The following is a 26187-nucleotide window of genomic DNA, read 5'->3' as shown; positions in this document are numbered from 1 at the left end:
TGATGGAGGAAGAGAAGACTCTAGTTTCTTCCTCTTCTTCTAAGAGAACTAATTCCATCTGGGGGCTCCACCCTCTTGACCTCATCTAAACCCAATTACCTGCCAAAGATCCCACTTCCAAATACCATCACATTGGGAGTTAGGGTTTCAATATTAGAATGAGGGGGAGGGCAGGGTAGGTGACACAGACATTCAGTGCCCTTAACATGAATTCAGCCAATGGTACTTTCTTTCTTTATAAATGTAAACATTTTAGAAAATAAGATGAGCCTGTTTATTCTCTTTGCAACATGTTCTTTCCTCTAGAAATAGAAATATATCAGAAATATATTTCTATGTCTTCTGGAATAGTCTTCTGTAAGAACAGTTTGGATGATCATCTCACTTCATGGTGTCACAGTTCACTTCATATCCTGGGCTGGGCTTTTAAGTGATTCCTCTTCTTCACCATTCTGGATAGGTTGTGCTGATTTCATTCCCTGTCTCTTATGGCGCATGGAGCACCTAGCCCTCACTCCACAAACAGCCCCTGGAAGAAGTAACTCCGTGTGTCCTATGGCACTTCTTTTCCCAGACAAATGATGGTTGATTGGATGAAGTCAGCCAATCAATCGGCACTCAGCAAGTAATCAGTCTAAATCAATCAAGAATTTTAACTAAGAGAACCAGAAAATGTAGAAGAGAATAGGCATTTCAAATGAAAGATACCTTGCAACCTAATACTTGTGACGAAATGAACCTTGGCTAAAAAATCTGTGGTAAAGCTCAAGGCTGAATCTTTTTTCTTTTAACCTATTCATGATTATTTCTTAGAATAATGTTCAGAAATGGGATGCTAGCTCAACTTTATGTATTTTTTAAAAAGTTGTGACATGTATTGCCAAATTGCTCTCTAGACGTTATTCTCTTCCCAAACATCACTAAAGGTTAGTTTTTCCAATTGTATTTCCAAAATGGTATCTCATTGTTTTATGTTGCATATTTATGAATTCCAAGTGGGCTTTAATGTTTTCTGTGGGTATTAGGATTTTGTATTTCTTCTTTAGTGAATTGACATTTGTGATCATTTGCCCATTTTTTTCTGAAGTAATCATCATTTTCTTTTTGATTTAAAATAACTCTCTATATGTTACAGACTTTAATCTTCATCAGGATACTTTTCACTGTGAGCTAGTGGGAGTCAGAAGGAAGGGTAGAAAAGATAGACCAAGGATTTGGGTGAAGGTCAGCAGCCAAAAGAGGATCAGGTCAGGAGACACTCCACCCTTGACTCTTCTTCCTTTTTCCTAGATGTGTCTTAAATGTGAAATACAAGTGTCGCTGGACACTCATAGAGACTTTCGAAGGGGTATATAGACATAGAGATTTTTAAGGGAGTTAAGTTCTAGATGTTTACATTTTATATAACTTGTTCCTTAAATTGACTGCCTAAGAAATCCTTTCTTTCCTATTTCAATTCTCCTGTAGTGTTTCTCTCATTTTACAAAATCTCATTATGGTGATTTGTACTAAGACATGCATATAATTCAATCGGGAGACATGCTATAACTACCTCTACTTCCATCTACATGAACAAGATTTCTTGGTGTTTTTATTGAGATACATTTTCAAAAATTAAAAATTATTTTTCTTAATAATGAACTATCAAAAGTTATAATATATCCATCTTGTTTTGATCAGTTATGGCATATGTTAATCAGGATAGTATAAGTTACCTTAGTAACCAGTATACCTAAAACTTCAATGGCTTAACACACCAAAAGTGTATTGCTAATTTTTATATCACAATCCAGTTCAGACAAGGAGGCTCTTTGGGGATTCTCCTCCAAGGGGAGCCTAGATCATTATGCTTCCATCTCTCATCTTTGCCATCTCAGAGTTTTAGGATTCCAACAGGGAAACTGAAGGAGACAGAGAAAGGGAAAGAGAGAGAAAGAAATAGAGCTCAACTCACTGTTAACTAGAACAGGAAACAATACATCATTTCTGTTCACACTCCCAATGGGAAACTAAGAAATATAAACTTCCTGTACCTCCAAAAACAGAAAAGAGTGTGGTGAACACACATTGTCTCTGCTACAGGTATTTTCAGTAATGACTGTAATGATAACTCAATCCAGATGGTTTGTTTTAACAGACCTTGTGACTACAGATTTTTTTAAAAGCTTTAATTTTACTTTATTTTTATACAGAAGTATGGTGCTACAGTTGATAAAGAATACACCTGCCAATGCAGGAGACACAAGAGACATGGGTTCAATCCCTGGGTCAGGAAGATCCCCTAGAGTAGGAAATGACAACCCATTCCAGTATTCTTGCCTGAAAAATCCCATGGAGAGAGAAGCCTGGCAGTCTAGAGTCCATGGGCTTACAAAGAATTGGACAAGACTGAGTACACACACACTGTCATGTGCATGAAATAGTTAAATAAATACTCTTAATCACAAAAATACATTTTATTAGGATAAAATTATGGAAATGAATAGAAATAAAAATAGAAGGAGAAAACAAAAAGATGTAAAATTGCAACTATTACTTAGTGGATGATAGTGGATATCAATTTGCTATAGTATTTACATTCTCTTGGATTTATTACAACAAGTTAAGTAAATATCACTTTAAACGGCTCCCTGGACAGCTCAGTGGTAAAGAACCTGCCCTCAGTGTCTCCGCAGGAGACACAGAAGATGCGGGTTCAATCCCAGGGTTGGAAAGATGCCCTGGAGGAGAAAATGGCAATCCACTCCAGTATTCTTGTCTGGAGAATCCCATAGACAGAGGAGCCTGGCAGGCTAGAGTCCATGGCATCGCAAAGAGTCAAACAGGACTGAGCGCGCGCACGCACACACGCGCGCACACACACACACACACATATCACTTTGAAAAAGCCAGTATTGACACAGACCATAAATTATACCCTTTGCTACTATTCAAGGTTTTGATAAAATGTTTTACATTACAACATAAAACTGAAGCAGGGTGCATAGTTTTTCAAAATTTCTTTAGGAGATAGTGAACAAAAACTTTGCAGCCCAGTATCCTATCCTATCTTTAAAGAAACACCCACCCAATTTGATTTTTTTCTTTAAAACTATCAAGAAAGAAAGAAAAATACACTGTTAATGGAACTGCTTCTGCCGTACTGGAAGTGCAGATGCCAAGGGTTGCAAACCATGGTAGTTTATGACATAAGCTTCCCAGAAAGTCTAAGGATAGAGAGTGCCAAGTAGGAAATGTATTTCTTGGCAGAGTTCATGTGTCAAGGTAGCAACCAGACCCACAGTGAGCCACGCCCTGCTTAGCTTTGCGGTCAAGCTACCTTAGGATTTCAATCTTCCCCCCTGAAATCGGTGAATTCTTATTGCCTTACTCATCAGCTGATCATATTGAACCACTCTCCCAGCTAAATAAACATCCTGCCACTTTCCAGAAGAATCTAAAGTAGCCTGTCTTTTTGACTGCCGTTTTAGACAGGGGCCTAGCTCTCCTTCCTAAAAAGGCCCATTGACCTTTATTGCAAGTGAAATAGCTTATGGGAACAGTAAATGGCTAACCTCACTGTCCCATAAAATAGAGCTTGCTATAGCCTCTCCTCGCTCAGTCCTGGCGAGAAGCCTGTAATAGCACTCCTCATAAAAGCCTCCGTGCCATTCCCCAGGTGCAACCCTTTACAGAAGTACAACTAGGGAGTTTCCAAAATGGCTTGAAGAGAAGGTCATCTAAGAATAATGCCAACTATTTAGCAGATGTTTCTTGGCCAGAATTTGACTTTTTTTTTTTTTTTGCATTTACTCTTTTGTAACTATGTATAAATGACAGCTGGCAATATACCAGAAACATAGAAGAGGAAGCTTACATTAAAAGGCCATTGAGATCTTAACTCCCCGACCAGGGATCGAACCTGCACCTTCTGCATTTTAAGGTGAAGTCTTAACCACTGGGGAAACAGCCAGGCAAGTCCCACAATACCTTTGGTAGGCTGAGGTCAGACCCAAGAATTTGCATTTCAAAGGCTTTTCCAAGAGATGCTGTTCTTGTTGACCCCAGCTGCACTTTGAGAATCATTGCTTTAAATTGTAGCATGACTAGAAGAAGCTGATGGAATTCCTTTAGAACAATCTGCTGGGAGTTGACAATGCCTTCTTTTTAAAATTAAACAAATGTTACATTTAAAAAAAAAGAAACAATACTGTAGCAAGTTTAATAAAGACTAAAAATGGTCCACATCAAAAAAAAATCTTAAAAAAAAGCCATTGAGAATGCCATCTGATTTGGAGATTAAAAAATAAATTCTACTCTCTAAACCAAAGAAGTTATAAAATAGAAATTTTTGTCACATTTCTAAAATAAATAAATGATTCTATAGTATTGATTGAGTACCAACCATTTGCAAGGTGGAGTGCTACAGGAACTAAGAAGAAAGATATCAGCTTCAAAGTCAAGAATTCAGAAAATCTTTTTCTAAGCAACACCGTTATCTCCTTCACATATCATATTTTCATCAAGGAGTTTATCACTGCCTGACATTTTCTCCTTTATTTCTCTATTGGTCTCTCTCCCCCTGAGACTGTAAGCTTCATGACTGTTGAGACTTTGCCCATTCTGTCATAGCTGCATCCCCAGGGTTCAGCATTAAACCCAGGATGCTGTAGACTTACATCAAATTTTGTCAGAGTTTGAGTAAATTCCCACCTTCAGAAGGAGCATGGACTCACAAGAGGCTGAAATGTACACCCCAAATATCAATAATATTCATTTATATGTTCAGAAAAAAAAGAGCTCAAACAAACCATAAGGGACTTAGTGGGAACTTTCCTTTTTCACTTTTTACAATCAGCATCTACATATATTTTTAGAAAAACAAATATAAAACTGTAAAATAAATGTAAATTAAAAAAAAAAAACATGTAACTTTGACATTCCTAAGAATAAGCTTTACCTTAAGCTTGAACATAAAGATAATGCATGAAAAATTATATTCTTTACTGATGCTTCTAACCATCATGTGCAAAGATGGATTAATACCTACTACTCAACCTGTTGTTTAGTTTATTTTGTTTGTTTGGGTTTTATTATACTTGCTTTTTCTTTTCCAAAAGGGGTAACATACTATTAATATTATGTAATATGTATTTAGCTGAAAAGAATATTAAATAAATTTGCTCAATCTACAGCTTTATGAAATTTTAGTTTACATTATTAACATTTTATTAGGAAAAAACCTTTACTTTCCTTTAGACATGAAAATCCCATGGATGGAGGAGCCTGGTAGGCTGCAGTTCATGGGGTCGCTAAGAGTCAGACTGAACGACTTCACTTTCACTTTTCACTTTCACGCATTGGAGAAGGAAATGGCAACCCACTCCAGTGTTCTTGCCTGGAGAATCCCAGGGACCGGGGAGCCTGGTGGGCTGCCGTCTATGGGGTTGCACAGAGTCGGACACGACTGAAGTGACTTAGCAGCAGCAGCAGCAGACATGTTATTAAGTTTATTAAATCTTTATTTACGCATTTATTTGGAATTTTGGAATCACATGGTCTCCTGTCCCTTTCCTTTTTTTTTTTTTTAAATATTTACTTATTTGGCTGCTTTGGGTCTTAGTTGTGGCATGTGCAATCTAGTACCCTAGCCAAGGATCAAACCCGGGCCACCTGCTTTGGGAGTCTTAGCCACTAGACCACCAGGGAAGTCCCTCCTCCCCCTTTCTTTTCCCTTCTCCCATGAAAGAATATCTCTGACGTAATTTTAGAAAGGGCTTGCCTGATAGCTTAGTTGGTAAAGAATCTGCCTGCAGTGCAGGAGACCCTTGGTTCGATTCCTGGGTCGGGAAGATCCCTGGAGAAGGGATAGGCTACCCACTCCAGTATTCTTGGGCTTCCCTCGTGACTCAGCTGGTAAAGAATCTGCCTGCAATGAAGAAGACCTTCGATCCCTAGGACCTTCTAGGGAAGATCCCTTGAAGAAGGGAAAGGTTACCCACTCCAGTACTCTGGCCTGAAGAATTTCATGGACTGTATAGTCCATTGGGTCACAACAAGTCAGACACGAGAGAGTTTCACTTTCAATTTTAGAAAAGAAAGTATGATTAATGGATCAAAACTATAAAAATATTAATGCCTCCTGAAGCAAGTTTTCAGTTTGTTTTTTAGACCTTAACTTGTTTGATTTTGCAGTACCTTATAAGGTATAAATATATTCATTTCATACAACCCTCAATGGCTTCAAGCAATACAAATAATGTCTTAATTGCTAGTTAATTTACTCCCATAGTTGCCCTCTTTAATCCTAGAATAAGCCCATCTTCTGAGACATATCTGTTTGTTTACTGATAAATATTATGATTTAGAATCCCTCACTGGAAGCCTTCCTACATAAGGAAAAATGTAAGTTAGACTTCTTTCCTGAAAAACACTATCACATAAAGCTTTATCCTTGTTGTCGTTTAGTTACTAGGCCGTGTCCAACTCTTTTGAAACCCCGTGAACTGTGGCCCGCCAGGTTCCTCTGTCCCTGGGATTCTCCAGGCAAGAATACTGGAGCGGGTTGCCATTTCCTTCTCCAGAGGATCTCCCCAACCAGGGATCAAACCCACGTCTCCTGCATTGGCAGGCAGATTCTTTACCATTGAGCCACCAGGGCAGGTCCACAACTCATAAGATATTAGGTGAAAATGGACACTGAAAAATATTTTGATGTACAGTCAATTCAAGGGTGACGGAACAGTAGTGTGGGGATGCGACATACAGGTCCCTTCCCCAAGTGTGGTGAATCACTCGGCTGGCAGAGAGCTCCCCTGGGATAACAATACCACCAAAAGAACCTCTTGACACTCACTAATCGAGGCTGATAGCATCATTTGAATAGGCTTAGAGCCAAAAGAATGCCAAGGTCAATGTATTTGTAACAAGTATTAATTCTTATCAATTTTAAAATGAAAACCATAAACAACATTTAAGACAGTTTTAGAGAAATCGTATCATAGTCCAAAACTATTATGTAACTGTTTTCTGTTTTGCATAAGGCCTTCCATTTCTTATAGACAGTTAACACTAGTCATAGGTATTTTATCTTCTGCTTCAGTTAACTTTATATCATAAGCATGTTTCCAAGTTTGTATAGAGCTTTCATAATTATTATTTTTAATGACTATGTGAAGGCCATTTGATCAATTTTATTACTCTGTCTATCCTCAATGCCTATTATGCTCAATGAGTCCTGATGAGAGCATAGGATGAGTGCGTGTGTTCTCTGTCACTTCAGTCGTGTCTGACTCTTTGTGATCCCATGGACTGTAGCCCGCCAGGCTCCTCTGTCCGTGGGATTCTCCAGGCAAGAACACTGGAGTGGATTACCATGCCCTCCTTGGGCTTAGGATGATGCTACTCTACACGCTAGTGCCAAAACACCTCAATTCAGATGTCAGTTTATTAACCTCTGTGCCTTAGTTTTCTGGTCTGTAAAATGGGGTTGATGACAACTCCAACCACACGGGTCTGTCATGATTAAATGAATTAATTTTCTTAAAGTGCTTAGAACAGTGCCTGGTACATGGTAAGCCATCAATAAATGTGAACTCTTATTATTGATGTATCAAGATAAATGACTTTGGAGCCTTCAGGTCATCTCTTGCTTTTGCTATTGCAGACAGCAATGTAATGAACATCCCTACTTATCAGATGTTTTGCTTCTGTGTAATTATTTCCTTAGATTAAATTTCTAAGAATAGATTGCTAGGTCAAAGAGTTTATCACAATGATTACTTTCAAAGAAATTCCTTTAACCTTTCCCCTTGAAGAAGATGTGATGGCATGGAAAACAAACACTAGTTGATATAAAAGGGATGATCAAGAAAAGGAATCATGGCTTTAGTTAACAACAATAATTTTAGTAAAAACACATTTTATTCATAAAACTAGGTAGACATTATACAAAACCCTGGGTCCTATTCAACTGATTTAATCCAACAAGTATTTCCCTGCCTGCTCTGTGCTTGTTCCATGCTAGGTATTAAGCAGAGTATGGGAGGATATGAAGTGACCTTTGTCCTTAAAGACTCAAAATCTATGTAAGAAAGTGAAATATGAAGGTAGTATGAGACTATAGAGTCAAGGGCCAAATTATATATATATATATTTTTTTTTTAATCCGAAATCTATGATACAGATACCAAGTATTAGGCGTAGTCACCTGGCAATAAAGAAACAATATTCAGTTTCAGTGAAAAAAAAGTGTGTGTATTGGGGAGGTGGGGTATGTAAGATACAAGTGCACTTATACACAAAACGGAAGCAGACTCACAGACATAGAAAACAAATTTATGATTACCAAAGGGGAGCGGGGAGATAAATCAGGAGGATGAGATTAACATATACTCACTAATATATATAAAACCAACAAGGACTGTATGGCACAGCGAACTAACGTCAGTATTTTGTAAAAACCTATAAGGAAAAAGAATATATATACACATACACATATATGAGCTTCCCAGGTGACCCAGACAGTAAAGAATCTGCTCCTTGCAATGCAAGAGACCCAGGTTCAATCCCTGGAAAAGGGCATGGCAACCCCCTCCAGTATTCTTGCCTGGAGAATTCCGTGGACAGAGAGGAGCCTGGTGGGCTGCAGTCCATGGGGTCACAAAGAGTCAGACATGACTGAGTGACTAACACACACACACATACATGCATATACATGTATCGTAGATGTTTTATACCTCAAACCAACATAATATTGTAAATCAACTATACTTCAATTAAAAATTAATAGTTAATTCATTAAATATATTAAGCAAAAAAGAAGGAAGAAGAGAAAAGTATGTGACCATCCAAGTGATAACTAAATTAAGCTCCCCTTTTTTCCTAAGAATCTAACATTTTACAATTTCTTCTAATACACCTCAAACATTTTCCGTACCAAACAGAACATGTTTGCTTTTCCAAAGACACATTCTTATCCCTGCTGGTTAAGATTAAAGTGCTCCTCAGACTTCAGCGGTGGGCTTCAGCCAAGGGGGCCTGAAAGGGATGCTCAGGAGTGGAGGTGTCCTTGGTCAAGATCTGTGTGTGTGTGTCTGTTTAGGAAGGGCTTCTGCCAGCTGAGCTGAAATAGCAAAATCATCTCCATTTCCCTCGTTTTGAGGGAAGCACTGCTAAAGCATCTTAAACGAGCAAAATCTCCAACCACAAGCCCCACTACTTTGCTGTACTCTTCTGAATGTTGAAGGAAGCAGGACCAACTGCCTCTTCTTTTTGAGATGAGCAAGATCATTGGTTTGTTTCCAGGAAGCCAAACCTGAAATAGGAGCAGAGCCCTTTCCTGCCACTGAGGCAGACTTCCCAGTCACTGTAAACCCTTTCTGTAGGGGGCAAGCCCCAGATAAAGGGTCTTCCAGTCTTTAAAATGGCCTGCCAAATACCACGCGTGTACGTTATCCAGCAGTTTTCAAGCTGCCTACTATGTGCAGATCCTCTTGAACTGACAGGCTCCAGATTTTCCCAGTCGGTTTAAGCCTCTGCAATGTCCAGAGAAGGAGCTGCTTTGCCCAAACAGGTCCCAAAGCAGACAAGTGAAACTGTCTTCCTTATATGGTGAAAAGCGCCCTGTCGCTTTAAGGCCAAGAGATTTGGCTGCAGATGGTCCCTGGGAAGTTTGCAGGCAGCCCCATCCTGTGTCTGCTCCTCTCCTTGCAGCTGTGCAGGTGAGTTTCCAAACCTTCTTTCCCCAATTTGCCCTCTACAGTCTTTCTTCTGGCCTAGCCAGTTGGTAATGCCCTTACAGAGGGCTAGAGAAATTCAGGGTCAATAGAGATGGTGTTGTTTGAAGAAGTTTGAGCTGAAGGAAAAAAAAAAATACCCAAGCTTACTAGGAAAATGTGCAGTAATGCAGCCAAGGAGGATGCTTTCAACTTCCAGTGGGGAGGCAGCATCAAGGTTACAGGAGGCCCTGAGGCTTTCCGGGACCAAGCAGGGGAGGAGAGACAGACTCTAGGTAAGACCCTGCAGGGGTGAGTTTGGACTTCTAAGCTATAGAACCTAGTCAGCTGCAAGTCTAAGCCAGACAGAGGTGAGAGGAAATAATACTTCTGCAAATGCTGAAGGCTTTACAGGAGATGGAGCTACAGGGTTGACTGTAGAAAGTGAACGTGAAATGTTTGCAGCGTCTGCTGGCATGGAAGGCTGCAGCCTTAACCCTTTGTTCAGCCTGGCTGATTAGCAAGTAGGATTTGACTGCACAGAAGGCGGGCGGGGGTGGGGATGTGTGTGGAGTATTGCAGTAGAGACTAAAACAAATGGGTAAGACTGTGATCTATGATCGTGGAACCGCATCTCCGGTATCCCCACAGTACCACCTGCAAAGAAAAGAGCTTTTCTAAGCTCAGAAATTCTGTGTCATCCACAGGCAAAGAGCTGCAAGAAGTCTCATTTAAGCTGCTTACTGCTCTGTCATTTACTAATTCAGTTTCCTGATTTCTTTTCTCCCATGGCCTGGAGCCCCCCAAGATATTAATTTGAAATTAATGAATAGAACTTTTTAACAGCTAGAGATGTGCTAGCAGAAGTGTGTCTGTGAGAGGCTGAGATGTATTTGGGGGTTGGGGTTGGGATTTTATGGATAGGGTGAAAAGAGACAGGATGGCATAAGAGGAGAACACTCGATGGTCATTTTACAATGTATGCAAAGTGCTTCAACTGAGCCCATTCGTCAGCTACAGCCAAAATAGAAGTCCACCCAGGAATTTAAAAAGAGTGATGCCAAATGATAGGATTGGGCTTGTCTTCCCTCCTGGTTGAGTCTGGGGCCATTCATCATTCAGAGGCCAGTGGTTTCTCTACAGTTGTTGTGTGGGGGAGTGAACCCAGAGGCTAGATTAAAATTCCTTACATACCCCATGCCTCTAAAAAATATTCATTCATCTGAGTAGTCACTGAAGAATTTGTTTTATTATTAACTAACAAGTGCTCTAGCTACTTGTTTTCTTAAGACAGAATGTTCATGAAAAAAAGGTTTGTTTTATCAACAGGGATTTGTTAGTGCAAGAGTTCCTCTTTTCTCACTTGTGATGGCTGGGCAAAGTGAGAATTATAGCTTGCTGAAATGCTGATGTCCTGAGCAGAAAGTTTAATTTTGAGTTCATAATTTGGAAGAGAGCAGGGAGTGTGAGTATAATTTTACTTCATTTGTTTCGAGTTAAATCCAGAAAGCAGTGTCGAATATACTGCTTTCAAATATGAACACTGCCAAGAAAAACAAAATCTAATCCCCAAAGCTGGAAAATCTCTAAAAGTAACAGACTGTGATCTTTTATAAGCTAAATCAAAGTGTTAAAAGGAAAAAAGATGTGGCTTCCTGAACATCTCACATACTGACCCTCAATCACACATCAACTAGAGGACATCTCTTAAGTGATTTATTTTATCTGTGCCTCGGTTTCCTCACCATTAAACTGGGCATTTCTGTGAGGGACTTTCCAGTGAAATGGAAAGATCCATTGGAGCTGGAACTGAGCAGATCTGAGTTAAATTTTCCAGTCCCTTCATTTATTCCATAACCTTAAGCGAGTTACAAAGCCAGTCTGAACCTTGGTTTCCTTATTTGTAAAGAGAGTAAATAATTAACAACGTCATCAGAATTAGAGGAACCTACCAGGACAGAGGCTCAGACCTGCATGTCCTTGGACTTGAAGAGCAGGACATTGTGAAAAGAGAACAATCTAAACATGGGTAATGTTGAAAAAACAAGAAGATTTTTATTCAGAAGTGTGTCCAGTGCCATACCATGGAAAAGGCAGGCAGGCACAAGACTGAGCCAAGTCTCCATGGTCTTTCTGGGCAAAAGACAGGTCAAGCCCCTGGATTTTCTTACACAGATTCCAACAGGAACAAAGGCATCTCCTGGGGAGAGGAGACACTGATGGGGTATATGGAGAATCCCAAGAAGTACATTCGTGGAACAAAAATGATCTTCACGGGCATTAAAAAGATGGCAGAAAGGGCAGACCTAATAACTTATCTCAGAAAAGCTACTAATGAGTAATAGTTGTGCATTGCCTTGTTTGTTACAAAACAGAAATGTCTCATGAGCTTTTTTATGTGTACCACATTTAAATAGACCTCATATAGCAGCGTTCCAATCATGAATAGCTGGTAGGATATTTATTTTGGATAGTCCTGATTTATATAGACTGACTCATGGTTAAATTAATACTGTCAGCTTTTTGAATTTTGATACTAATGTGAGTTCAGCAAGTACTCTCTCTGTTCTCCCCTTCTAAAGACATGACTGGACTTTAGTCATGTCTGGATGAGTAGTGTTCAGCTCTTCATAGAGATGGTGAATGCCATCTCAAAACCTATAGGAAACTGGTTTTACATTTAAATTTATATAACTGGTTACATTAATATATTTAAATATGGAGGATATCCCTTCACTGTGTCATAGAACAGCAAAATTCACCTGTGTTTCACGTTGTATTCATTAGCCTGCTAAAGGCAAGGGCTGAAGATAAGCTGGTAATGTCCACTCTATCTTTTTGGTCTTAACTATTACCAATTTAATTAAAATCCCCTGTATCTAAAATGTTGCCTTTTATTCAATGAAAGGCATTTTAGTGCAGTTCATGTATAATAGCATATAAAGAATATTTAATTCTTTTCATATTTCATAGGTGATCTGTAAGGTCACATGGGCTTCCCAGGTGGCAGGTAAAGAACCCACCTGCCAATGCAGGAGGCATAAGAGATGTGGGTTCAATCTCTTAGTTTGGAATTTCCCCTGGAGGAGGGAATGGCAACATTCCAGTAATGTTTCTTAGAGAATCTCATGGACAGAGGAGGCTGGCAGGCTACAGTCCATAGGGTCGCAAGAGTCACACATGACTGAATCGACTTAGTACACACACAAGGTCACATGCTTTTAAAATTTAGCATCACAAGCTATAATGGCAAACTTTGCTTTAGAATTCTTTACTAAGTCAAACTCAAGTTATAATTCAGGATTGTCTTTTTAACTGCTATTCCAAAACACATATAACTGCAGAATTACCATATGTGATTGGCAATGGTGCTTTGGCCAACTTGTTAGAAACGTTAGAAGAGATATACAATCAACAAAAATTTATAAATTATGTGATCCTAAGGCTTCAGATAATTTAAAACAAAATCACAGATCATAAATAAATTAGAGGAATCTTGGAATCCAGTAGAGTCTCCATAAATATTATTTTTCATTATTTTCTTTATGACTTAGGAAACTATATTGTTCCTTGCAGAGGAGGAAATGAGTTTTGAGAGCAGAAACCAGCTCTGTAGCACAACTTTAGAATCTCTGTTACTTCACCCCCTTCTCCCCACCCTCCTTCAAGAAAGGATGCCCAAGTCCCTAGAAAATCCACTCCTAATTATTAACCAGGTTCATTGCTCAGAAGTTTTTCTCAAGTCAAACTCACTTCCACCTATTTTGTGTTCAGAGATATGAATATTTGGTTGTTTCCCTATGGTATAAAGATAGTCCACGGGCTTCCCAAGTGGCGCTAGTGGTAAAGAACCTGCCTGCCAACGCAGGCGACATAAGAGATGTGGGTTTGATCCCTGGGTCGGGAAGATCCCCTAGAGGAGGGCATGGCAATGCACTTCAGTATTCTTGCCTGGAGAATCCCATGGGCAGAGGAGCCTGCCAGGCTACAGTCCATAGGGTTGCAAACAGTTGAACATGACTGAAACGACTTAACCACACATGGACACACAGATAGTCCATGTGTGTGAAGAACAATGGCAACCACCTTAGAATCTCAATAAAGGTGGTCTATCCAAAAGCAAGTTTAAACAGCATTTTTAATGGATTTTTGTTGTTGTTGTTATTAGAAGCCATATCTTATAAGTGGTTCAGTAATAACCAATTACTAACTTTCAGTAAAATCTCCTAACACATTCCCACTGCTGTGTTTAAGAACATAGTTAGTGCCACTCTCAGAGTTTTAGTCATTCACTGCAGTCTGTTTTAAGATCAGGGTTACCATACCTGCAATGGGGCTGTGTGTAGGACACAATGTTAAACTGAAAACATTCCTTCCACCAGCTTAGAAAGGTGGTGATAAATAGCAGCAGCAGCAGAAACATTCCATTGGAAACACAAACCACAGCACATGCATTGGCTGGTAATTGACAGCTGCCATTTTTAACTCACATAAGGGTAGGTCACCCCTGTAGCCAGTCTTCTAGTGGTGGATTAACACCGCCTCTGTCAGGATACTGGTTCTGAGGATCTACCCTTGGCCATTTAAAGTAGCTGTGAGACTCTGGGCTAGTTCCTTTATGTATCTGAGCCTCAGGTCCCTGGTCTGCCTCATGGGAATGACAGCAATACTCATACACATGGTTGTGGGAAGAACAGGAAATTTGGAAGTGCAGATACTCAATAATTATGTTGGATCTGAATGCCTGACGTTTTCTAATAAGGTTCTTGTTCTTTAATAATAAGACATTGGCCATCAGTTCAGTTCAGTGTCCAACTCTTTGCAACCCCATGGACTGCAGCACGCCAGGTTTCCCTGTCCATCACCAACTCCCGGAGCTTATTCAAACTCATGTCCATTGAGTCGGCGATGCCATCCAACCGTCTCATCCTCTGTCATCCCCTTCTCCTCCCACCTTCAATCTTTCCCAGCATTACGGTCTTTTCAAATGAGTCAGTTCTTTGCATCGGGTGGCCAAAGTATTGGTGTTTCAGCTTCAACATCAGTCCTTCCAATGAATATTCAGGACCGATTTCCTTTAGGATGGACTGGTTGGATCTCCTTGCAGTCCAAGGGATTCTCAAGAGTCTTCTCCAACACCACAGTTCAAAAGCATAAGTTCTTTGGTGCTCACCTTTCTTTATAGTCCAACTCTCACATCCATGCATGACTACTGGAAAAACCATGGCTTTGACTAGATGGACATTTGTTGGCAAAGTAATATCTCTGCTTTTTAGTATGCTGCCTAGGTTGGTCATAGCTTTTCTTCCAAGGAGCAAGTGTCTTTTCATTTCATGGCTGCAGTCACCATCTGCAGTGATTTTAGAGCCCCAAAAAATAGTCTCTCACTGTTTCCGTTGTTTCCCTATCTATTTGCCATAAGTGATGGGACCAGATGCCATGATCTTAGTTTTCTAAATGTTGAGTTTTAAGCCAGCTTTTTCACTCTCCTCTTTCACTTTCATCAAGAGGCTCTTTCATTCTTCTTTGCGTTCTGCCATAAGGGTGATGTTATTTGCATATCTGAGGTTATTGATATTTCTCCCAGCAATCTTGATTCCAGCTTGTGCTTCATCCAGCTCGGCATTTTGCATGATGTACTCTGCATATAAGTTAAATAAGCAGGGTGACAATATACAGCCTTGACGTACTCCTTTTCCTATTTGGAACCAGTCTGCTGTTCCATGCCCAGTTCTAACTGTTGCTTCCTGACCTGCATACAGATTTCTCAGGAGGCAGTCAGGTGGTCTGGTATTCTCATCTCTTTCAGAATTTTCCACAGTTTGCTGTGATTCACACAAAGGCTTTGGCATAGTCAATAAAGCAAAAGTAGATGTTTTCCTGGAATTCTTTTGCTTTTTCAATGATCCAACAGATGTTGGCAATTTGATCTCTGGTTCCTCGGCCTCTTCTAAATCCAGCTTGAACATCTGGAAGTTCATGATTCACGTACTAGAAGCCTAGCTTGGGGAATTTTGAGTATTGCTTTGCTAGCGTGTGAGATGAGTGCAATTGTGGTAGTATGAGCATTCTTTGGGATTGCCTTTCTTTGGGATTGGAATGAAAACTGACCTTTTCCAGTCCTGTGGCCACTGCTGAGTTTTCCAAATTTGCTGGCACATTGAGTGCAGCACTTTCACAGCATCATCTTTCAGGATTTGAAATAGCTCAACTGGAATTCCTTCACCTCCACTAGCTTTGTTTGTAGTGGTGCTTCCTAAGGCCCACTTGGCTTCACATTCCAGGATGTCTGGCTCTAGGTGAGTGATCACACCATCGTGGTTATCTGGGTCATGAAGATCTCTTTTGTATAGTTCTTCTGTGTATTGTTGCCACTGGCCATAGACCTTGTTTATACCCTTTAGACCAATATGCAAGTATGAGTAGTGTCCAAGAATGTGTAAATTGAACGTTAAATAAAAATTAAGGTTTCAGATTATTGGAACCAAAGAGAAGTCAGTGCTGAGGCCATCCTAGATTATGCTGCAGGGGTTAACTTTGGAAAACAGGTTTAAAATCTGCTGGATCACACAGGGCTTTGGATAGATTACATTCTCTGAAAGTATTTTATAACTTTGACCCCACTAGAGGTACTTCTGTGTCTGTATACTGGCAGAAAGAGTTGGAATGGGGGATGCAATGGTCTAGGTTGAGCAGGTGGAGCAGAGAAATCCCCTTGGAGTTGGATCTCTTGACACATCTTTGATGCCGCCTCCTTCCCGCTGCCCCCAGGCACCTTGAGCTTGTCAGATGCAATTCTGTCATGAAATTACCAAGCTGGGGGAGCCTGAGGAAGTGTCTAGATCAGCTGCTTGCCTTCAGTCAAAGCTGCACTTGAAACAACCAGGAACAAGGGCCACCTTCCTCTGCTCAGAGAAGAAGCCTTTCAGTTTCCAGTCTTTGGTCCCCCTGCATCTGGGCCGCATTTGGGAAACTATTCCTTTGCTTTGTACTACAAACCCATTCTCTCTTGGTGAGCTCCGAGTCCGTCCTTGGTTATAGCAAACTGCTATCCTGCCTGGGGAAGCGGCCGCTAGGGTGGGGCATGCTCATGGCCACATCTTCCTTGAGGGGAGGCACTTCCAGTTTCCTCTCTGATTAACCACCAGCTGAGCACACATGCTTCTTGTTTGACTCGATCACATCTATTCATCCTCTGCCTTCTGTCTCCCTATTGCAGTGCTTCCCAAACTAGAGCGAGCATGCATCAGCAAGGCTTGTTAATGCCGGGATCCATCCCGAGTTTCCGACCTGTAGATCTGAGCTGGGGCCTATGTACCATTTGTTTAGGAACCACTCATCTAGTCCAACACTCAGTCTCAATCTACTATTTCCAGTAACCTGCACCACCTTCTGCCTTCCAAGATAGTATCTCCTCTCTGTTCTTGGGGGTTAAACAAAGCCTTCTCCTCACCACAGTTCTACGCTACTATTTAGCAAATTCTAATTGTAACAAGCATGGTGATAAACACTCTACTGCCATTATTTGTAATTTTCCCCAACAACCCTACAAGTTTGGTATTATGAGGCCAACAGAAAAAGAGTGAGTAACCAAGGTCTCACACGTGACAGAGAGCAAATGTGGTATTCACACTCAGATTGATCTGGAAAGATTTACTCTTTCCAGTATTCCAGGGCTGGCAAATAGATGTTTAACATGTGTGTCAACTCTGGTTCAGTGCTAGTTGCTGCCAGAAGCCCTGGGTTGAGAGTCCCAGATGGAATGAGTGCTCAGCAAGAGGAGGTAATAAGATTGGTGAGCTGTACCTGCTGTGAGGCAGGAGTGGAGACAGAACCCATAGCCACGTGTTTGCTATGCCCCAGGTGATGCCCTGTTCGTGGATCAGTTTTGTCAGCTACTAGAATCAGATGAGAGATGGGTATTCAGACTTGTTTCCCAGAAAACAATAAAACACTTCCTTTTTCATCTCCTTCTCCAAAGGGTGAATCTAAATTTTTGAGGCTAGGTTTGAAAAGGTATAGTAGCTTGTAAAGTAAAATGAAATCCAGTCAATATACATATGGTAGTAGCCACCATGGACATTTAGCCTCAAAGTGGTGGAAACAAGAGAATTTATTCATTACGTATGTCTCTGTATGTTATAGGGGCTTCCTTAGTGGATCAGTGATAAAGAATCTGCCTGCCAATGCAGGAGACAAAGGTTCCATCCCTGGGTTGGGAAGATCCCCTGGAGAAGGAAATGGCAACTCACGCTAGTATTCTCCCCTGGGAAATCCCATGGACAGAGGAGCTAGGTGGGCTACAGTCAAGGGGTCACAGAAGAGTCCGACACGACTAAATGACTAAACAACACCAACAACTCTATGTTATATGTGTTTCGTTGTGACCTGTCTAATAGATCACCACATCCTGAATAATCCACTGTGACTTAATAAGGAGGCAATGGCATTTCTTGTTTTGTTCCTCCCTCCATCACTAATATTAAGTGTGAGATTTGTTATTTTTAGTGTCTTGGTACTTTATCTAAAAAATGAGTTTGATAGTGCTTTTCTGCTTCTTCCCAATATGTATTATGTATGTGGTTAAATGAAAAATAACCTTATGGCATCTATTATTCAACCAACAAATATTTATAAAAATTTATCCCCAGGCTCTAGGGGTATAGCAGCAAACAAAACAGACTGTTCTCATGGAACTTACATTCTAGAGAGGGGAGACAGACAATAAACAAGTAAACAAAGAAGAAAATTGTGTATCGTGGTAAGTATACATAGTGAGAGTGACTGTGTGTGTGTGTATTGCTTAGAAGAGGTGACCTAGGCATGATATTTCTGAGGAGGTGGCATTTAAGATAAGACTTGAATGTGGAAAAGGAGCCAAACATGGGTCGTCTGGGAGTGGAACAGTCCAGGCAGAGAAAAGAGCCCATGCAGAGATCCTGAGGCTGGAGGTAGGCAGGCGCCAGATCATGTAGCCTAGTGGGGATTTTCAGCTGGGGGTGATGCCACCCTCCTTCCCCTGCCTAGGTGGTGTTTGAGGATGTGCAGCTGGTGATTTGGATGCAAAATACAGAGTTGAGGATAGAGCACTGTTGGCTTTTGTGGGCAGGACCAGGAATGCTAAACTTGCACTGCTGTGGATGGACGCACCCAAGAAGACTTCTCAGGCTCTTCCTGTTCTCTACATACTGTCTCTGTTGAGAAAGCCTGAGGAGTCTCTGGGGTAAGAAGCTTGAATTTTATCCTGTGTGCAGTGACAAGCTTATGGAGAACTGTAAGGTTTAAAAGATGATCTTTAAAAAATAATTTTGGTTGAGAGGCGAGTAAACTGTGAGGGTCAGAGGTGAAGCAGGTAGATTCAACAGGCAGCTATTTTAGTAATCCAGAATAGAGGCAATACAATGGTGGCCTGGGCAGGGGAGTCACAGTAATGGTTTTGAGAAGTATTGAGTTGACCAAAAGATTCATTCAGGTTTTTCAATAATATGTTATAGAAAAAGCCAAACGAACATTTTAGCTAAGCCAATATTTCTACCTTCAAGAAGACTGCTTAAGTAAGTAAATATAAAATGTTTTTCCCCATGACACCCCCATGTTATCTTTTTAAAAATTATTTATTTATTTATTTATGGCTGTGCTCAGTCTTTAAGCATATTTAAGCACATTAAAAAGCAGAGACATTCTTTGCCAACAAAGGTCTGTCTAGTCAAAGCTATGGTTTTTCCAGTGGTCATGTATGGATGTGAGAGCTGGACTATAAAGAAAGCTGAGCACTGAAGAGTTGGTGCTCTTGAACTGTGGTGTTGGAGAAGACTCTTGAGAGTCCGTTGGACTGCAAGGAGATCCAACCAGTCAATCCTGAAGGAAATCAGTACCGAATATTCATTGGAAGCACGAATGCTGAAGCTGAAACGCCAATACTTTGGCCACCTGATGCAAAGAAAAGACCGTATTGCTGGGAAAGGTTGAAGGTGGGAGGAGAAGGGGAGGGCAGAGGATGAGATGGTTGGATGGCATCGCTGACACGATGGACAGGAGTTTGAGCAAGCTCCAGGAGTTGGTGATGGACAGGGACGGACAGGGAATCCTGGCGTGCTGCAGTCCATGGGGTTGCAAAGAGTCAGACACGACTGAGCGACTGAACTTAACTGTGCTGGTCTTTGTTGCTGCGCAGACTTTTCTCTAGTTGTGATGAAGAGGAGCTACTCTCTAGTTGCTGTCCACAGGCTTCTCGTGGCAGTGGCTTCTCTTGTTGTGGAGCACAGCCTCCAGGGCACATGGGCTTCAGCAGTTCAGGCTCCTGGGCTCTAGAGCACAAGCTCAATCCTGGCCCACAGGCTTAGTTGCTCCATAGCATGTGGGATCTTCCCGGATCAGGGATGGAACCCATGTCTCCGGCATCGTCAGGCAGATTCTTATCCACTGAGCCACCAGGGAAACCCTGATATCTTTTATTTCTCCTTTAAAGATTTTACAGTTTTGGAATCTGCTGGTTTCCTCTGTAGCCATTTAACAGAATCTTTGTGGCACCAAATTACAGACTTCGCTCTTTCAAATGCAAGTCCTTATCCTCTTGCTCTTTAACCTAGAAGATCTATGTGCATTTCAAATTGTTCATAGCTCAGGGAAGTAATCTATTTGATTTGGGCTTGTAAAAAGAAATAAAATTACATGTGCTTCTTGAATAACAGTATGTGATTTCTCTCTCTGAAGGGTCAATAGGAATTAGCCTACATACATCATTTTACACAACTGATGCCTAATCACATGAATAACCAAGTTCACGTTTTTTTCTGCCAGGAGAGGAACATTAAGTGAACATCACAACCTCTTGAAGAGATTCCAGGCATTTCAGTACTAATTTTACTTGGGCAGTAAAGTCTTGCAAATAGTTTTCAGGTGCATCAGCTACTCCCCAACAGAGGCAATTCAGCTTCCAGAATTCTAGAGAATTCCCCTCGCTGCTATCTTCTTTTTTCACCTCATGGCCATCTCTCCTTCCTGTCCCCTCATGGCACGTGCTCCCACACTGCCCCGCCCCCACAATGTCCCTGCAAACACAGAGATCCATAAAGCACAACACGGGAACCCGTTAGCTCACCTGCAGAAGCACACACTTCTCCAATAGCTGGGGGGAGCTGAAGGGCTGGAGGAGCAGAAGAGAAAGGCAGCTGGCTTCAGGCCATCTCGTACCAGTGAATGGTTCCACTGGGTATGAAAGTCAGGTGGTGGGTCTTCCCACCAGAATCTTGTGTCCTCAGAGCAGAAAGAGGTATCACCAAAGAAACACTTGGGACTGGAAGCAGACAGGTGAAACACCACACTGCAGGCTTCAGCTACCCAGGCTACCCGAAAGCCTCTTGCAAAACAAACCATCCACCTCACCCAATTTCTACTTCTCTCTCTCCCTGAATTAATAACTGTCCCCACCTGCCCCCACTGGCTCCTGAGAATGCTCCCGTTGGCACACCTAGAACGCTACTGCTTTTCTTTATTTCTTTATTTGTATCTCTTTCTCTATTAGCTCTTCAAACCCCCCACACTCAAAACCAATGTCAGGATTTTTCTTAGAAATTCCAGAGTTTAGCACTATACCTGACATTTACTTACTAGATGTTTTATAAATGTTTGTTGTTGAGTGAATGACTAGATAGGGTCTAAAAACAGAAGCCTGAGCCAATTCAAACCTCAAGAGCCAGCTTTTGCTAAAAGCCATATATTCTGCCCATAAGATCTTGGACTTCTTGGAATTAAAAAGAGAGAGAAGAGGGAATTTTAGATATTATAGCAATAATTTTCAGATATCACAGTTTCTAATACCCTATGTCTCCACTGAGATACACCAATTTCACAGGATTTTAGAAATACTAGAGTGTTACCTAGCCTTAATGGAATGTCTTATATTTGTAAAAACCTAGTATAAAATTGCTGAGTAGAAGTTTCCAGATCCCTTACTTCATGACTTCATGCCTCTTTAAGCTGTTCTTAGGGAGGCGGGGGAAAAAAAAAAAAACCAATCAGAAAGTTTAAAACTGCCTGCATCTTGTCTTCATCAGCTTTGATCCTTTCACTTATTTAAAATTCATAATCACCCTGGCCTCAATTAGAATTGCTAAAGAATATAGGAAAGGTCATATAGGATGAACCCCCTGGCCTGTTTAGCCAAGTCACTAAAAATGGTAAAACCTTGCTGATTGGTGCTGGGAGGAAGGAAGGGGGTTGGGGCTGCCAGCAGACGTGGTCCAGAGCCTGACAAACCCCCGTTGGTCTAGTTCCATGAGTTTGGATATGAGGGGACTGAGATTCGGTGCAAAGGCAAAACTTTTGGGCAGTGGCCAACTGTTTGATGAGCTTTAGTGTAATCAGGGAGGACCATGCACGGGTGATTCCAGCCTCAGGAAAGGAGTCAAAAGGAAAAGGGAAATGCAGTTCACTGTGCCACTTCCTTCCGCCAGTCCTGCTGCCTAACGGATGCTTCTGCAGGGCTGGGGCGGGAAGTCCCTGCCCCTGGAAATGTGGAATCGCCAAAGGCATTTCTGAGGGGTACTGAATGAGGGTTTCTTCCAGAATACTGTCCACAGGGAAGAATAAAGTACATCTCCAACTTCAGTGTAGTAATGCGCTACTTAAGGTTCATCCACCTACTTGTCTAAGCAACTTGAGTAGCCAATGTCATGAACTCAATTATATTTTTAGTTTTTCTGTCCTCTGTGGAAAGAATTGAGTCCGTTTGGCCTTCAGTAGTGCTGCCTGAAAGTGGGGAAGAGCCCACCATGAGACCATGATACAACCAGAGATATGATGACAGTAATAAGCCTTATTTGGAACCAAAAGGAACGGGGTTTTGGTAATGCTGGAGACCCAGGTTCAATCCCTGTGTCAGGAAGATGCCCTAGAGAAGGAAACAGCAACCCACTCTAGTACTCTTGCCTGGAAAATTCCATGGATGGAGGAACCTCATAGGCTAAATTTCATGGGGTTGCAAAGAGTTGGACACGACTGAGCGACTTCACTTTCCCTTTTTTGGTAAGCCCCTGGGGGTCTTATCTATGGGGTGCACAAAGAGAAGGCCCTGGGAGGTGAAAGACTGTGTATCACTGGCTGCTGGGGAGTTATATCAGGAGTGCACATTTGCTGTGACTCGGCAGGCTGTTATTCAGGGCATATGCTTGATGACATGAGAGGCTGGCATCAGTTTAAGCCCATACCCCCCACCCCCACCCCCACTCCGCCACACTCAGGCCTCTTAGCCAAAACATTGGATGCTGAGGCAGCAATACCTTGGAATAGTTTACTAAGCTCTGGATCATACCTTATTGTAAAATGTTAAGGAAGGGGTTAAGCTAACTTTTAGGATAATGTTGAGGAAAAGAAAGGAGAGACAGAGGGAGAAAAGTGATCAGGATGTGATACCCAGAGGGCCTCAAAGGTACTGGAAGGAGCTGACTTTAACTGGAGAGATGGGAAATGCTGGTGTTCATTTCATTATTCTTTAAACTCTACATAAATGCTTGTAGACCCTGATTTGTATTTATGATGTATTTTAAAATAAAAAAAAATTAATTCCTGCCACAAAAATAAAGACTGAGAGTCTGAACGAAAGAAACTGATCAAGAACCAAAAAAGTTGCCAAAATAAGGTCACTGAGACCTTGAGTGAAAAGGTAAAATATTAACCAGAGAACTAATACTCTCCCTCTCTGCCTTCCCTGGTAAGACTTTTGCTGACTGGAAAAACCATCATGGGAGTGAGAAGCATTAGAATTTATCCATGAATTACATTTGAGAGAAAATACTTTTTCCTCTCCCTTCCCATGCCGCTCATCAGGGTAGGAGTGATTCAGAACACTTTCTTTCCCAAAGGTGAAAGGTTAGAAATAGTGCCCACACTCTAACCATTGGACAGAGTCCCACTTGATGTCAGAATGTGCTGTCTGTAGTCCTGGGCCTCCTGAGTGCCTCATCCTGCCCCTGGCCGCTGCCTGTCCCTCTGTTCCTCTGTCCAAGTCTCTCCATGATGCCCTCTGCACCACCTCAATATTTCTTACGTAGCTTCAATCTTTACATGCCTCAGATAGCTCATTTTTTCCCTGAGTCCCCAGCTGAGCCAAGTTCCCAACATTTGGATCCTTTGATCCGTTAAAACCAACCTCTTCCTCTAATTATTTTCTCTTCCACTCCTTTGAACCCCTTCCAGTTGCCTCTATTTCTCAAGAAGCCAGGTGTTTAATAAAGAATCTGGATGAGGTTCAGGCAGAATCAGGTACACACAGCTGCTTGCCCTTGGGTCACTTGTTAACCTCCTCTAAGCAGCAAAGATGGTTTATTAAGGCCGGTAACATTCCAGAGATATGACAGTGTGGTGCACGAGGCAGGCGCTCAGTAATTATTGCATGAAGGAATTAATTGGGATCTCTTTTAAATGAGCTAGGCTGGATTCCAACTTACACTTAATCTGTGTCCCTATCCCACCGTCAGCCCAGGTCTTTCTGCTTTTCCGGTTTAATAGCTTATTTCTTTGATGCTTTAGTTTACACATTTTCAAATCAATTTTCTTCTGTTTCCTGCTCATATATTTAACCTCATTAGTTTAATTCAGGTTGTAGGATTTTACTAGTAACTTTGCTTACTAGATTAGCATTATCTCTAAATTATTCTGTTTTACCCCTTTCTCTAAATAACTGATCATTGTGTTCATATTGTCTTATTATTAATTTTTCTTTACTAGAGAGTAGGCTTTGTTTCTGTATTTGTGAATTTTCAGCGTTTTTTAATTAGCCACAGCACAAAGTTCATCGTATCCTATGATTCTGACACAGGTTTGGGTTAAGGATACAGATCATTGTTTTAAAAAGGTATGATGTCTGGGATTTGCTTGAAAATAATCCAGTGGAAGGATTATAGAGGAAATACGATTACTGTGGGCTGATAATTGCTAGAGTCGGGTGATGGATACATGGGGTTCCTTGTGTTATTCAATTATGTAAACATTTGAAGTGTTTCCACAATAAAAACTTTTTAAAAAATCAGGAATATATAAATAAAATATACATGTATAAATAAAAGTTGATACAATGGGTGATCTTAGGATATACAGAGAGGGAACACCTCCCACATTCTCCAGCCTTCCCTGTCACCCTCGTCTCCTGGAGGTTCAGCCAGTCTTCGAGGTTCAGTGTGGAATTTAGCACTGGCTCCTGATCTTCCTTTCCTCACGAACTCTCCTCTCACCTGGGAGATTTCCTCCTGCCTGTGTGGGGCTCCTTCAGCACCTCACGTCCGCAGTGCTAATCATCTGCGCCCTCACACCCTTTCAGCAGCCCACAGTCCTATGTCCTGATCATACTTCAGTTTTTTACATGACACAGATCTCTGCGTGATGACTGTCTAGCACTCTGGCTGAGGCCTTCAGGTTATGTTTTAATACAGAATTTACTTTTCCTCAGCATCAGTCAACACATAACACGCACATATAATCCAGCCATTTCTGGCTTAAAATCCTTCAGATCTCTGTGTGAACTTCAAGTTCAAGTTCAGTATCCTTCACCTCCAGCTTGTGATTTCCTACCATTTCCAGCTTCTTTCTCTACCATCCTCTGATATTCATTTTCTCTTTTCCACTTATATTAAAATCTCTCATTTGTGGATGACAGATCATGCTTTCTTAACAATCTGCTAAACTTTGACCACGCTGTTCCCTGAGATGGGGGTATCCTTCTGTCATTCGGCGTCTGGAGGATTTCAGCAAATTTCACTTACACCTCAAGACTCAATTCAAGCATCACTCCTTCTGGAAGATGTCCCTGGGCGGTCCACATTGAGTTAAATGCTCCGTTCCAATACTTTTTTTCATCGTACTCTTTGTCTACACCCGCCCTAATACTTTGAAACCCAACTGTAATTATTGCTGTTCATTTCCTTTCTACGCTGTGAGCTGTTTGACCTCTTTCAACTCTTTCTTTCCAGAACCCAACACAGTGCCTGGCACATAGTAGATATTTCAATGAATGAACAGAGAAATGGAAAAATGAATGCTGTTGTCTCCTGAAGGTAGCACCTCCCTACTCAAGGGCCTTCTCCAGAGGGCTAGGTCCTGTACACCTCCTGCAGGCTTTCTGCCTCCTAACTGCCTTCTTCACCCTACCTGACCCACCTGGTTCTGGCTGTGACCCAACTGTCCCTGTCTCCGCTGAGTCCTTCCTACTTGGTGTTCCATCAAGATGAGTGTTGCCCAAAGTGTGATACACAGTAATTTTTAGATGATACTCAGACAAATGTCTTTTGACAGTCTTGCATTTACATTCATATATATTTGGCAGAAGGGAATGAGTGCATATAACCTGTAATTTCACGGAGAATATTGCTTAGGATGAGACAAATGTAGCACTGTCATGGGAATCAAGCTTACCTAGACCTCATAAATCAGGGGTGCAGTGCTCAGGCATAATCATAAGTGTTCCAAGCCCTCAATAATGGAACCCTCGGCCGTGCCC

At 41.3% G+C, this 26187-nt stretch overlaps 2 protein-coding genes across 2 annotated transcripts in view; both read left to right on the top strand.

The window, feature by feature from the left end:
• The first annotated feature begins 495 nt into the window (after window positions 1-495).
• Window positions 496-12037, top strand: LOC122444772 (cytochrome c-like). The gene is made up of 3 exons (XM_043473393.1): window positions 496-538; window positions 5920-5972; window positions 11744-12037. Exons 1-3 carry the CDS (start codon window positions 496-498, stop codon window positions 12035-12037), a joined length of 390 nt encoding a protein of 129 aa, XP_043329328.1.
• Window positions 9686-26187, top strand: part of LOC122444990 (schwannomin-interacting protein 1) — a 177577-nt gene continuing 161075 nt past the window's right edge. Inside the window, exon 1 of the mRNA XM_043473893.1 lies at window positions 9686-9701. The gene's annotated coding sequence lies outside the window, so the exon portion shown is untranslated. The remainder of the gene's footprint in view (window positions 9702-26187) is intronic.

Source organism: Cervus canadensis, chromosome 7, assembly GCF_019320065.1.
Source record: "Cervus canadensis isolate Bull #8, Minnesota chromosome 7, ASM1932006v1, whole genome shotgun sequence".
NCBI classification, from domain to species: Eukaryota; Metazoa; Chordata; class Mammalia; order Artiodactyla; family Cervidae; genus Cervus; species Cervus canadensis.
The sequence above is the reverse complement of the archived record's forward strand: the minus strand, read 5'-3'. Positions and strand labels throughout refer to the sequence as shown.

Excerpts from the sequence above, each read along its gene's own strand:
- LOC122444772 (XM_043473393.1), top strand. The coding sequence starts at position 496 with ATGGAGCACCTAGCCCTCACTCCACAAACAGCCCCTGGAAGAA. Across the intron at positions 539-5,919 it reads ACAAACAGCCCCTGGAAGAA|AAGACCTTCGATCCCTAGGA; the intron begins GTAACTCCGTGT and ends CCTGCAATGAAG. Across the intron at positions 5,973-11,743 it reads ATCCCTTGAAGAAGGGAAAG|AAGATTTTTATTCAGAAGTG; the intron begins GTTACCCACTCC and ends TGAAAAAACAAG.